Raw genomic sequence first — 15,226 nt, 5'->3', positions numbered from 1 at the left:
ATTGACATATGCTACAACACAGGTGAATCCTGAAAACATTACACTTAATGAAAGAAGACATACACAAAAGACCACATATCATATAATTCCATTTATACAAAATATCTAGGAAAGGTAAATCTATAGAGACAGAAAGTAGATTAGTGGTTACCTGGGACTGGGAGTGCTAATGCAGATTAAATGGGCATAAAAGATCTTACAGGGTGATAAAAAATGTTCTAAAATTGGATTATAGTGACAGTTACAAAACTAGGTAAATTTATGAAAAAAAAATCACTGGATTGCATGCTTAGAATAAAATAATTTTGTGCTATGTAAATTGTGCCTCAAAAAGTTTAAAGAATACATTTTCAAGGCCTAGAAAAGATACTAATAAAACAAAAAAAATGTAAAATAAAACAGCAATCAAATGGAAAACAAAAACAAAACAACAGAGTGGATCAAAATACATAAAGCTGGTAAAAAGGCCAGTAATATAGTTAGTACGAACCTAAATTTAAAAAAAGAGTGAACAGATACAGAGAAGATAAAGAAGTTTTAAAGCCTACTCAGATTATTGTCTTTAAATATCCTTTCCTACAAAAGGGACCCAGGGCTTTTTAGAGACATGGCTAGCATCAGGATGGGGCAAAGAAAGTACTATGGTGAGCCTTGGGCATATCATGCCACAAGCTCAAAGACTAAATGGGGTCACATCAAAAGAACACATAAGCTGACTTGAAGGATCCAACTGGCTAAATTTGGGTAATTTTGTGCTCAAAACAAATAATGACAGTAATGAATAATAAGTACATTGAATTTAAAAAGGTTCATGAGTGCATAATTATATTCAAAACAATAGGGAAAGGAGAGGCTCTTTTTACAGAAGAATGCCAGCTAATAATGCCGAAAGAAAGATGCAATTAAAATTTTCTAATTAAAATTAGAATTCCTTGGGAACAGATTGTGAGGACAAAAAGAAAAAAAAAAAGATATAAAATTTGAATTCCTGGTATAATTACTGATTTAGGCCAAGAATCATCAATAGATGGGAAAACGAAAACCTTGTGTGAAATGTTGTTGGGAAAAGGATTTTCAATACTATCTCGAACTATGATCCTATAGATTTCTTTCTAATACAAAGGGATACATATGTACCTATAAATGAAGAAAATCAATGGTCATTTTCTTAAAAGCAAATGATTTAGCCTCACAAATAGCAAGGTAGCTAATACTATGTTCTTCCTGATGTAATGCACAGAACAGTGGTTGGCAAACTACATACAGCCTGTTGGCCAAATCCAACCCACTACCTGTTTTTGTGCAACCCATGAGCTAACACTGGTTTTTATGGTTTTAAATGGTTGGGGGAAAAAAAAAATCAAAGGAAGGCCAGTGCAGTGGCTCACACCTGTAATCTCAGCACTTTGGGAGGCCAAGGCAGGCAGATCACTTGAGGCCAGGAGTTGAAGACCAGCCTGGCCAATATGGCGAAACCCCGCCTCTACTAAAAATACGAAAATTAGCCAGGCGTGGTGGCATGCACTTGTAGTCCCAGCTACTTGGGAGGCTGAGGCATGAGAATCACTTGAACCTGGGAGGTGGAGGTTGCAGTGAGCCAAGATTGGGCCACGGCACTCTAGCTTGGGTGACACAGTGAGACTCTATCCAAAAAAAAAAAAAAAAACAAATCAAAGGAAGAATAATATCCCACAATATAAAAACGGAATAAAATTCAGATTTCAGTGTCCATAAATGGGAAAACAGCCACACTCGTTAGTACATTTTGTCTATGGCTGCCTTCTTGCTGCAATGGTAAAGCTGAGTAGTTGTGACAGAACCTGCATGGCCTGCAAAGTGTAAAATATTAGTATCTGGCCCTTGCAAGAAAATGTACACATCACTTACGAAGTATTCTTGCCAAAAATGTTTAACTTGAACCCAATCGTGAGGAAAGAATCAGATAAATCCAAAAATGTGGGACATTACAAGACAAGTGGGCTGATGCTTCAAAAAAATCAGTCTAAAACTAGAAAGAAAGAACAACCAAATGCAATGCATGAAGCCTGATGAGAGCCTGGAGCAGAGGGAAAAAAAAACACAGCTGCAAAAGACATTTTAGAGACAACTGTGAAAATGTGAATAGGGAATATAAATTAAATAATATTATGGAATTATTGTTAATTTTCTTAGATGTGATGATGGTATTGTGATAATGTGTCCTTATTCTTAGCATGCTGAAATATTCAGGCATTGAAGTGTTAGGGCTTGGGTTTCTGCATCTTACTTTTAAATGTTCAGAAAAAGAATATGTATGAGAGAAAAAGTGAGGTAAATGTGGCAAAGTGTCTAATAATTGGTCAATCTAGGTGAAGGGAACATAGGTGTTCTTCACGCTATGTAGTGTTTTAACTTTTCTGAGTTAGAATTTTCAAACTAAAAAGTTGGAGGAACAAATATATCTGTACACTACTTTTAATATAGTTTAAAACACTTCTGAGTTTTATTTTACTGCTTTACAAATACTTCATGATGAATGACTTAGCATCACACAACTCCACGATATACTACTAGATGCAACATCCTAATTCATAAATGAGAAAGCAGAGGCCATAGTTGAAGGTCACATAAGACAGTGACACATAATCTACTTAGAATTAGATTTTGAGTTTCCTGCTGAATAGTTCTCAACTTTTTTCCCACTTTTTTGCATTAGAACTTTTGAGGGTTTTTTTAAATAGAACTTTCTGGCTTGCTTAAGGATGTGGTATACTGCTAAAGTGAGGACATTAAAAAAAGGGAGTGTGGTAACATCATGTATTTTCCACTTTTAAAGTAAAAAAAAAAAAAGAGATCCTCCACACCCAGGGTCATTTTACAGTATTTATTTCCTGTCATTAACTGGCATAACAGTGGCTTAAGTTCAAACACTTTCATTCAAAAGAGACCCAGATCACCTTACAAGTTTGGTGCTACCTTTAAGTGTTTCACGAGTTCTCTGCCTAGTTCATAGTCCAATTTGATGGCAAACACAATGTGTAGAATAATGGTGCCTTCCACATGACGAAGTTCACCTGATGGCACAGTGACAACATCCAATAGCCTAAAAGATTCAACAGAAAGTTATGAGCTATAAGGTGCAGTGGCTCATGCCTGTAATGCCAGCATTTTGGGAGGCCAAGGCGGGCGGATCACTTGATCCCAGGAGTTCAAGACCAGCCTCTACTAAAAATACAAAAAAATCAGCCTGGTGTGGTGGCATTCCTATAGTCCCAGCTACTTGGGAGGCTGAGGTGGGAAGATTGCTTCAGCCCGGAAGGTGGACGTTGCCGTGAGCCAAGATTGTGCCATTGCACTTCAGCCTAGGCAACAGAGAGACCCTGTCTCAACAACAACAACAAAAAGGTATGAGCTATGGTTTTTGAGTGAGAGACAAGGACAGGTGCTACGATGAACAAGTAGACCAACTCAAGCTAAACTCATACAATCACTGAAGGCAGGTGTTTACCAGAAATTCTACTGCCCAATTTTCTGCTCCTGTCGGTCTGTCTATCTATCTATCCATCTATTTATCTGAGACAGGGTCTCGCTCTGTCACTCAGGCTGGTGTGCAATGGCATGATCATAGCTCACTGTGGCCTCAACCTCCCAGGTTCAAACGATCCTCCCACCTCAGCCTCCTGAGTAGCTGGGACTACAGGCATGTGCCACTATGCCCGGCTAATTTTTCTATTTTTTGGTAGAGATGGAGTTTCACTATATTACCCAGCTGGTTTTGAACTCCTGGGCTCAAGTGATTCTCATGCCTCAGCCTCCCAAAATGTTGGGATCACAGGCACGATTCACTGTGCCCAGACTCTGCTTCTTTTTACAAGATTTCGTAAAATAAATGTGTATAGTCATAATTTCTCCTTTTTTATCTCACAATCTCTTCCCAGTACAATCCAATTCAATCAGGCTTCTATCCTCTTTCTACCCTCACCCTCGCAATAACATTAGATTATTTTTTCAAGGGTCACAAATGACCTCCAAGTTGTCAAAAACAATAAAGTCCCATCTTAATTAACATCTCAGATCTGACACAATTAACTACTTCTTTCTTGAAAAATTTTCTTCTCTTAGCTTCCAGGGCATCATCACTGGCCTCTTCTCAAAAAAAAAAAAAAAAAATTTTTTTTTTTTGAGACAAGGATTCACTCCCATTGCCCAGGATGGAATGCAAAGGTGCAATCTCAGCTCACTGCAACCTCCGCCTCCTGAGCTCAAGTGATTCTCCTGCCTCAGCCTCCCAAGTAGTTGGGACTACAGGCATGAGCCACTGCGCCTGGCTATTTTTGTACTTTTTGTAGAGATAGGTTTTTACCATGTCATCCAGGCTGGTCTTGAACTCCTGAGCTCAAGCAATCTGCCTGCCTCGGCCTCCCAAAGTGCTTGACCTTGAAATGGTGGAATGCCTCTGAACTCAGTCTTAGGTTTTTCTTCATGCTTTCCCTTGATAAAATCCCATCCAGTCTCTTGGCTTTAGTCTCTTCCAGTCTTATCCCCAGTTCAGCCCTCTCCCTACTACTCCAGAGTACCTGCTTAATATCTCCTTATGGGACCCTAATATATATCTCAAACCTAGTGTGGTCAAAAGTGAGCTAATTGAAAAAAAAAAAAAGTGAGCTAATTATTTTCTCCAAAATCTGATTCTCTGTCAGCTTATTCTAATTTAGTATCTAAGACCACCTTCTCTGCTGGGTGTGGCAGCTTGCTCCTGTAATTCCAGCACTTTGGGAGGCTGAGGCAGGAGATCGCCTGAAGCTAGGAGTTCAAGACCAGCCTGGGCAACACAGTGAGACCATCTCTAGAAAAAAATTTTTAAATTAGCCAGGCTTGGGCCGGGTGCAGTGGCTCACGCCTGTAATCCCAGCACTTTGGGAGGCCAAGGTAGGCGGATCACTTGAGGTCAGGAGTTCGAGACCAGCCTGGCCAATATGGTGAAAGCCCATCTCTACTAAAAATACAAAAAGTAGCCGGGCGTGGTGGCACGCACCTGTAACCCCAGCTACTAGGGAGGCTGAGGGAGGAGGATCGCTTGAACCTAGGAGGCAGAGTTTGCAGTGACCTGACATCATGCCACTGTACTCCAGCCTGGACAACACAGTGAGACTTCCTCTCAAAAAAAAAAAAAAAAAATTAGCCAGGCATAGTGGTGGGTGCCTGTAATGCCAGCCACTTGGGAGGCTGAGGCAAGAGAATCACTTGAACTTGGGAAGCAGAGGTTGCAGTGAGCCGAGATCACACCACTGTACTCCAGCCTGGGTGACAGAGACTCCATCTCAAAAAAAAAAAAAAAAAAAAAAAGTAGCCAGGCTTGGTGTCACGTGCCTATAGTCCCAGCTACTTGGGAAGCAGAGGCTGGAGGGTCACTTGAGCCCAGGAATTGGAGGCTGTAGTGAGCTATGATGGTGCCACTGTACTCCAACCTGGACAACAGAGCAAGACACTCTTAAAAAAAAAAAAAAAAAAAAAAAGAAATAAGAAACCACCTCTAATAAATTGCTCAAGCCAAACTAACTAAATTCTTTGTCTCTCGATTTCCATATCCATAAAGTAGAGGTAAAATAGGGTTGTGAGGTTTAAAGTGCTTAGAATAGCACCTGGCACAGAATGAACATCCTACAAATGTTTGCTTAAAAAACAAAAAATCCGGCCAGGCACGGTGGCTCACGCCTGTGATCCCAGCACTTTGGGAGGCCGAGGCAGGTGGATCACCTGAGGTCAGTTCAAGACCAGCCTGGCCAACATGGTGAAACCCCATCTCTACTAAAAATACAAAAAATTAGCTGGGCGTGGTGGCGCATGCCTGCAATCTCAGCTACTCAGGAGGCTGAGGGAGGAGAATCTCTTGAACCCAGGAGGTGGAGGTTGCACTGAGCCGAGATCGTACCACTGCACTCCAGTCTGGGCAACAGAGTGAGATCCCATCTCAAAAAAAAAGAAAGAAAGAAAAAACAAAAATCCTTGGCCAGGCACAGTGGCTCATGTCTGTAATCCCAGCACTTTGAGACCGAGGAGGGTGAATCACTTCAGGCCAGGAGTTTGAGACCAGCCTGGCCAACATGGCAAACCCTGTCTCTGCTAAAAATACAAAAATTAGCTGGGCGTAGTGGTGCGCACCTGTAGTACCAGATACTCAGGAGGCTGAGGCAGGAGAATCACTTGAACCTGGGAGGTGGAGGATGCAGTGAGCTGAGATCATGCCAATGTACTCCAGCCTGGGCCACAGAGCTACACTCTGTCTCAAAAACAAAACAAAACGAAACAAAAAAAACCCAAAATCCTGTTTCTCAGACATGTCACACTGTTCTTCTGCCTTTGTATTATTTCCCTACCTGAGAATGTTCTCTGATCTATATATTATGGATCTTATCATTCAGGCTTCAGTTAAAATAGCACATCTGAGAGAGGTTTTCCCTGACCCAATCTAAAGTAGCTATATCGTCAGTGGTAGATCATCCATTTGAATTACCTGCATAGCACTTTTACTATAATATTTTTCTTGTTATTTATTTTCTTTCCTCTTCTCACTAAAATTGAAGTTCTACAAGAGCAGGGACATTGTCTGACTGGTTCAGCACGGTAGCCCCAAGGCTAAACAGTTCCTGGCAGAGAGCTGACACCTAATAAATAGGTTTTAAACTTGCAGCTTATAGGACAATTATTTTCCTGGAAAGGTGAAAATGAAAGAGCTGAAGAGATCATGTTATTCTCTTTATTACTGAGTAGCTAAGAGAAGATTAGAAAAGTTTTGTGCTGAGGTGAAGGTAGGCGGTGAGAGAGAAGAAAATGAAATAGCTATAATACACAATGAGAAGATGAATTTGTAAAAATGATCTTTATTTCTACACTATATTACTCACTCGTCACCACTCTGTTCCTCATTGTGCTGCTTATCTAGTGCACTGAAGAAGGCTATGATTCCTTCCAAAACACTCTTTCTGCTTCCCTGAAAACAATACAAAATTGGTAAGGTCTCCCAATTAACAGCAAAATAACCAAGTTGAATTCAAAGTAGTTTTCAGCTTAAAGAATTCTCCAGTACAAATTTAAATAAATAATCTATGACTTAGACTCAAACTAAGAATGTATAGAACACTTTCATGTTGAAACAAGATTTGAAATACCTCTTACTGTAAGAATTTATGGGGCCTATAGTCTACCCTTTCTGAGATCTTTATCCCTTTTACCTCCGCAAAGAAAACGTGGCAATACAAGAGATAGTGCATGTTTTCCTTGGATGAGAAGTATGATCCTTTTACCAGACCAAACCACTATACGTGAAATGAAAGCATCTATGTTCGGCTATGTTTGCTCACGTGAAATGAAAGCATCTATGTTCGGCTATGTTTGCTCTGCTAATATAAACCAAGGGTATGAATAGGTTGAATGGTCATAACTGGTCATACCACCAGAACTAAGGAGAAACAATTTTCCATTTGTACCTTGGAGGAGAGAACCAGAAGCTGATAGACCAAAGGTGGTATTTCTTGAAGATTCATCTTGGAGAACATGCTCAATGCTTTTTCCACCACAAATTCCACCTCTTCTGCAGTCAGAGGGACATCCCTGTGGATCAAAGATTCTAAAGGCTATAGACAGTGTCTAACTGCCTTGTTTTCAGAAATTCAATTCAGGGCTTTACAGTGGTTAAAATTCCATTAAACATATTTTAAGAAATAAAACTTGGGAGCAGAGAATTAAAGAGATAATAGATTATTATAACTGTCCCTTTTGATTTTTCTCTAATGAAGAACCTTTAAGGGAACCAATAACCTTACCTAAGCAAAGTCATTCTTATAAAAAAAAATAAAGTTATGTTTTAAATAAGTAAGTAAAGCCAAAAAGGAGGCAGGAGTGAGGAGGGAATCTGTGAATCTGTAACAGAAAACATAACTACTAATATTCTTACAATCAGGAGAGAGTGATGTTTACGTTTGCTGTAGTTTAATTTCTAGCAAGTAAGTTCACAAAGCAGGATATACAAAGAAAAGGGAAAAGATGATGCTTACTTGAACATGGAGGTGAGTTGGATTACATATTGCTGATCCCACCTGGTAGAAGAAAATGACAAAGTTTATTTCTTTACAACTTATTTAGATATAACTTTGTAAAATTAATGAGGACAAAAAAACAGGGCCAATTCAAGTTTGATTTTGCAATACCGAGAAACAAGATCAAATAAATACCATTTAAAACAATGAAATAGCAGTTGTTAACCTACCCGACTCGCAAAATCAAAATTCTGATGATACCCAATGTTGGTGAGATTGTGGAAAACAAACTCTATTCACATACTGTTTTAGGGAATGTATGACAAGTTGGCAGTAGTTATCAACTTTAAAAATGCACATAATCACAGATCTACCCAATTTACTATTTGAAATATATGCCATGTACATGCTTATAAAAGGTCATCTAGATATATAAAGATTTTCAGGCCAGGTGCAGTGGCTCATGCCTATTATCCCAACACTTTGGGAGGCCAAAGTAGGAGGATCCCTTGAGGCCAGGAGTTCAAGAGACCAGCCTGGCCAATAAAGCAAGATTCCCATCTCTATTTAAAATTAAAAAAGACATTCATTGCAACACTCTTTGTAATAGCACAAAAGCTGGAAATAACCAAATAATCTGACAATTGTAGATTAGCCAAATAATAGATTACTGCAAACCATTAAAAAGAATGATGTAGAGTTGTATATGCTGACATGGACAGTTGTATTAAATAAAAAATGCAAGGTATATTACAGTATGTATTGAATAAACTCTTGTGTAATTAAAAACAAATTAATTGATAAATACATGCTTAAAATGATTTATGTAAGGGATCTTATGTAAGGAACCATAAAAGCAATTATCTCTGGTTTAGATAATCTTGGGTATTCCCTTCTTGTTCTTTTTAACAAACCTACACGCAATCACAGTATTATATAACATAGTAATCTCTTTGTTAATTATATGGTAAGAATTTTTCATCTTTGATGTATACATTTCACTTTTAATAGGTATAAATGTCATGGAGTGGCTCTACCTTAACTTACATAGTTTACATGTCTCTATTACTGTATGCTTATACTGGTCACAAATTTCTGTGTTGAACATGTTCATATGTGAGGATTTTCTTGTATGTTGGAGTCATTCTTTAATGTAGATTCCCAGAAATACAATTACTGGTTAAAGGATACATCACTTGTATATTCTACTCCCTCAAAAAAAAAAAAAAAAAAGAAAAGAAAGAAAAAAAAGAAAAGATGCAGCAGCAGGGTGACTTTCCCAGCCTTCACGACCTTGAGACTCCAATAATGCTTAGATTGGAGCATTAAACACACTAAATTAACATTTAATTATGTGTATCTTAACACACTAAATTGCTGTAAGAAGATACAGTCAAGCAAATAAAACTATATGAACAGTCTTAGAGGACAGAATATAGTAAATCATTTCTTTCTCACTAATTCATTGCAGACTAAATAGTTTTATAGTGTTATATTAAAAACAACAAAAAAGGACTTAAAACCTCCACAGACATAAATTCCTGAAATAAAGTGGTTTTTTTTGGCCACTTGTATTCCTAAGAAAGTTATACATATTAACAAGACTCACCTGCCAGAACACAGGGTGTTAATCAACTGTTTCTTACATTCTTCCCCACTCAGTACACCTAGAAATGCAAAATATACTGAGCAATAAATTTGATTATGTGCATAGAGAAAAAGCCACTAAAGTCGGAAGAAAATTACCTTTTCCATAAGCCAGATTTTCCTTTTTCGTAGCCAGGGCAGTGAGAATGATAGGTAGTAACTCCAAAGATTTTCCATTCACTAGGCTGCCTTCTCTGACAGCACTAATAAACTCATTGGCTAATTCAACCAATAATGGTCCTGGAAAATGGTGAGCCTAAAAGTTCACAGGATAAAGGAAATCTCAAGCAGAAATCCAATGTTTGATATATCTTTCTAAGAAATAAAGTCTTTTGCTGAAATAAATGAATTGACCGAGAACCAGAACTGGTCCCATAACGGATTTATGGAATCATTCTGCTCTGTCTGGTACGTAGTTATAATTGTGAAGGGCTTCAAAAGTTAGAATCCTGTATCGGTTCCCTGATGTTTTCAGATATGCCAGCTCTTCAAAGAGATATATGTCCATGGTACCAGAAATGTAATATGTACATCTAAGTGGATTATAACCCATTCATCTGCTTTTTTTTTTGAGACGGGGTCTCACTCTGCTGCCCAGGCTGGACTGCAGCGGCGCAATCTCGGCTCACTGCAACCTCCGCCTCCCTGGCTCAGGCGATCTTCCTGCCTCAGCCTCCCAAGTAGCTGTGACCACTGACATGCGCCACCAGCCCGGCTAATTTTTTTTCTTTTGTATTTTTGGTAGAGATGGGGTTTCACCATGTTGCAGAGGGTGGTCTCAAACTCCTGAGCTCAAGCGATCCTCACCTCAGCCTCCCAAAGTGCTGGGATTACAGGTGTGAGTCACCATGCCCGGCCTGCTTCTTTGTTTTTTAACAACAGGTCTTACTCATAAATAAGGACTATGCTAGGTTGGGCACTTAAGTTTTCCTTCCCTCAACAAATTACAAACCCTCAAAAATCTACCCCCAAATAAAAGTTTTTGTTTGCCATCTTACCTCCAGCATCAGTAATCCTATGATCTCAGACGCTATTTCTTTCTGCAAATCCCCTGATTCCACCAACTGGATACAACAAGTGTATATCTTACGTCTCCTAAGTGTTCCAGCTTCCTCAGAGCAGGGGGAACCTTATTGTTTTAAACAGGGGGTTCAGAAACAAGTCTTACAACATTGACAGGTAAATAGGAAAAACGAACAGGTTTGTAGTTAAATACAAAAAAATAGAATTATCAAACGACTGATTACTACGGTGCTTAGAACAGCAATGGTTAAGGGCTTTGAAAAAGTGCTTAATTTAGCCAAAATAAAGGGACTAAAATGTCATCTTTTCTTCATCTACCTATTAATTTATTTTAATAATTACAGGATGAAGTAACCTTCTAATAGGTCTTACAGCTTTTGAGAAGTCCAGTAACCCAAATTTAATAACTAATCTATTTTCTTCAGACTTCTGCAATCGTTCTTTAAAATCACAACATTTAGCAAGCTGACTTTTTTAATGTGCTCTATACAAATACTTGTGAACTTTTAATAAGTTGAGTGCTTTCATTTTGATAAGGGGATCTCCAGTTGATATTTTCATTTGTATAACTCATTTGCAGTCTGAAAAATTTTTTTTAGTGCCAATCCTGGAACATATCATTAAAGTTAATTTTCTTTGCATTTTAAAATATCTGGATCATGTAGAAAAAGTGATGAAAATAAATCAAAACTGAAAAAAAAAAGATAATAACAAGTGTTGATGAGGATGTGAAAAAATTGGCATCCTAATCCAGCCACATTGGAAAACAGTTTGGCGGTTTCTCAAACAGTTAAACATAAGAGTTTCCACATGATTCGGCAATTCCACTCCTAGATATATATCCAAGAGAAAGGAAAACATGTCCGCACAAAAATTTATACACAAATGTTCATAGTAGTATTATAATGGCCAGAAAATAGATACAACTTAAGTCTTCATCAACTCATGAATGGAAAAATGTTGTATATCCACATAATGGAATACTATTCAGCAGTAAAAATAAAGTACTGATACATATTACAACATAGAGGAACCTTTGTAACATTATAAAGGAAAGAAGTCAGTCACAAAGGACCATATATAGAATGATTCCACTAAATGAAATGTCCAGAATAGACAAATCTGTAGAGACAAGAAGTAGATTCGTGGTTTCTTAGGACTGGAATAGACTAGGGGTTTGGAGAGGTGACATCTAAGAGATGCAAACCTTCTTTCAGGGGTAAGGAAATTGTTTTAAAATCAATTGTGGTAATGGATACACAACTCTGAATATACTAAAAGCCATAGAATTGCTCTTCCATTTAGTAGTAGTGTACATAGGCAGTTGCTATTGATCTTTAATTATTTCCTTTTCTCTGATATTTCTATAAAATATTTAGCAAGTTTCCATACAGGTTGACTCAACTAATCTTCAAAGTTCTTTCATGAATAGGAAGATGTGTTTTTGTACCCTTGCAGCAGAGATCTAATTTACTTGGGGGAAGAAAAATAAACCAAGTTAACATACCTAATTAAGAGTCCAAAGACACTTTTAATTTTTGCCTTGTAAAATTTTATCCTACCAGAATTTATAAAACCACTATAAATCACAATCTGCAACAACTTAAACTAGCCCTTGTTCAAGACAAGAAAACAAATATGTCTCACCGGGCATGAAGAATCTCTATATAAGGCACCTTAAGATACCCCATTTCATTAAACCTCAGAGGTTACTTGCCCCTTGCTAAGCATGGATTATGTATTAAACATTGCTGTTCTCTTCTCCACAATCTTAAAAGCACAAGTAAACCAAAGCAGATTTTATGAAAAGCACATTCTGTAATTATAGGCCCCCAAATCAGCAACACAATCTCAGGTAGCCACTTCAAACTCCCTTCAGTAAAATTACTTAAGTCCACTAGACAGGAAACTGCTGCTGTAGTTGATTCTGTAGAATCCTCAAAACATGGAAAATGTTCCAGTGGGGCTTCAAACAGTAAGAAAAGTACCAAAACTAAACAAATCTACCAATGAATGCAGGAGACAGACAGAAGTGACATTAATTATTATTACCTTTGAAGATGGCTCTCAGGAGTGCTCCAGCAACTTTTCCTTTCACTGCTTGATTCTGAAGGAGATTAGTCAACTGCAAAGAAAGAAAAAGCTACAAGTCTCTGGCAACAGTCTTTTACCCCAATGACCTAAACACTCAATATGAAAAAGTACTCTTCTGTCACGTTCAGATCATTCAGAGACACCAAGTATTACAAACACCATAATTTTTAGACAGAGGAGGGTATATCTTAATATGATCCTGGACTGTCAAGACTAAAATCTATTCTTACTCATTCTATAAACATTTATGTTTATAACTTAGCACTAAGTTGGGAACATACATTCATCCAACAAATACTTTTTGAGCATGTTATTTTCCTTAGGCATGTTATAAAGATGAACAAAACAGACATAGTAATTTGACTCAGAGTTCATAATAGAGCAGGAGGGGAAAGGATGGCAGAAAAAAATTGTAAAAGAACCAAATAAGAGGCTGAGATAGACAATAAGTGAGGAAAGGAAGGAAATTTCCTCTAGGGTAGTAAGGGGAAGCTTCTCAGAAGTAGGTGACATTTAAGTAGAGACCTGGAGGACAAGAAGGAGCTAATTATTCAAAGGAGTTAGAGAAGGATATTCCAGATGGAAGTATGATCACGTGCAATGTCCAAGAAGCAGCAAAGAACTTGGCATATTTGAGGCCAAAGGCTTGCTTAAAAAAAAAAAAAAATCAACATGGCTGGAGAATAATAAAGAAAAGAGTAGTAGAAGATGAGTTTGAAGAGAAACGGGAAAGGACCAGATTATGAAGAATCTTACAGGCCATGGTAGGAAGTTTAGCTTTTCTCTAAGTGCAACGGAAGTTACTAAAGAGAAAAGAAGGAAATGGGGTGATAGATTTTTCAAAAATCATCCTTGCTCCTTGTGTGGAGAATGAGTTATGGGGGTTTAAGAGTGAAATGGGGATACCTGTTAGTAGACTGCTACCATGTTTAAGAGAGAGATGACAGTGGCCTAGACCAAAGTAATAGAGGCATTATGAATTGAATTGTGTCCTCCCCACAACCCCAAATTTCATATGTTGAAGTTCTAACCCCCAGTATTTTAGAATGTGACCTTATTTGGAAATTGGGCTCTTGTAGGTGAGATTAGTTGAGGTCATTAGGATGGGTCCTAATCCAAAGACTAATGCCCTTATAAAAAGGGGAACTCTGGACACAGAAACACAAACAGGGGGAATGTCAGGTGAAGATGAAAGCAGAGATCAGGTGACACAAGCCAAGGAATGCTAAAGGTTGCCAACAAACCACCAGAAGCTAGGTGAGAGACACAGAACAAATTCTCATAGCCCTCAAAAGGAACCAACCCTGACAACACTTGATCTTGCACTTCTAGTCTCCAGAACCGTGAAACATTACATTGCTGCTATTTAAGCTACCCAATTTGTGATACATTGTAACAGCAGCCCTAGTACACTAATACAGGCGATGAAGAAAAGTAGATAGATCTAAGATAAATATTTGAGAACTAAGGATAGAAATTCCTTAGTTTGGAAGGGAAGTAGGGGGTGGTGATGAAGGAAAAGAAATCTGGCCAGGCGTGGTGGCTCATGCCTGTAATCCCAGCACTTTGGGAGGCCGAGGTGGGCAGATCACAAGGTCAGGAGATCAAGACCATCCTGGCTAACACGGTGAAACCCCGTCTCTACTAAAAATACAAAAAATTAGCCGGGCGTGGTGGCGGGCACCTGTAGTCCCAGCTACCTGGGAGGCTGAGGCAGGAGAATGGCATGAACCCGGGAAGCGGAGCTTGCAGTGAGCCGAGCTCACGCCCCTGCACTCTAGCCTGGGTGACAGAGCGAGACTCCATATCAAAAAAAAACAACAAAAAAGAAAGAAATCAAGGAGGATTCCTAAATTTCTGGCTTAAGCAGCTAGCTGGTGGATAGTGGCACCATCTGTTTACGTGGTGAAAATTCGGGATTAAGGAAGCATCTAAATCACCCTGAGAGCTTACTAAATTTCCAGGATCTACCCACAGTTTATGATTCGGGTCTGCTGTGAGGCTCAGAACCACTACTCTGAGATATCCAAGTGGAAGTGCCAAATAGATGACAATGAAATATGCCAAGTGGAGCATCAATGGAAACAGATGAGACCATCCAGGAAAGAATATAAAGAAGAGAAACACCGAGAGTCAGTCATTAAAAAGAGAAGCAGCTGCCAGCAAAGACAATGGAGAAAGTGAAGTCAATAACATTGGAGGATAATCTCCAGAGAGAGGTGTCACAGAAGCCAAGACTAATAAAACAATAAACTATCTCTTCCACAAGTACATGAGGCTGGTGTTTCTAGCTGGAGTCCATCTCTCTATTAAATATATAATAAAGAAGTATCTGACTACTCTTGCCTATACCTTCCAACAGAGTACTTGGTCCTTGACACAACCCTTAGAGCAGCAGTTCTCAACCAGTGATTTTTGTCCCCCAGGGGACACTAGACAATGTCTAG

The 15,226-nt window shown here is 38.6% G+C and overlaps 1 protein-coding gene across 24 annotated transcripts in view; it reads right to left on the bottom strand.

Moving 5' to 3' along the window:
- FANCI (FA complementation group I) overlaps positions 1-15,226 on the bottom strand; it is a 73,534-nt gene that overhangs the window by 45,871 nt on the left and 12,437 nt on the right. For all 24 annotated transcript variants that reach the window (XM_024349359.3, XM_510581.9, XM_054667896.2 and 21 more), the window contains exons 3-10: positions 12,738-12,810; positions 10,661-10,791; positions 9,762-9,918; positions 9,625-9,682; positions 8,034-8,075; positions 7,467-7,590; positions 6,885-6,970; positions 2,956-3,082 (exon numbers count right to left, since the gene is read on the bottom strand). In XM_024349359.3, the coding sequence (XP_024205127.2) occupies positions 2,956-3,082; positions 6,885-6,970; positions 7,467-7,590; positions 8,034-8,075; positions 9,625-9,682; positions 9,762-9,918; positions 10,661-10,791; positions 12,738-12,810 (798 nt within the window). The remainder of the gene's footprint in view (positions 1-2,955; positions 3,083-6,884; positions 6,971-7,466; positions 7,591-8,033; positions 8,076-9,624; positions 9,683-9,761; positions 9,919-10,660; positions 10,792-12,737; positions 12,811-15,226) is intronic.

This window comes from Pan troglodytes, chromosome 16 (genome assembly GCF_028858775.2).
Source record: "Pan troglodytes isolate AG18354 chromosome 16, NHGRI_mPanTro3-v2.0_pri, whole genome shotgun sequence".
NCBI lineage: Eukaryota > Metazoa > Chordata > Mammalia > Primates > Hominidae > Pan > Pan troglodytes.
This window is presented reverse-complemented; position numbering and strand designations above follow the sequence as displayed.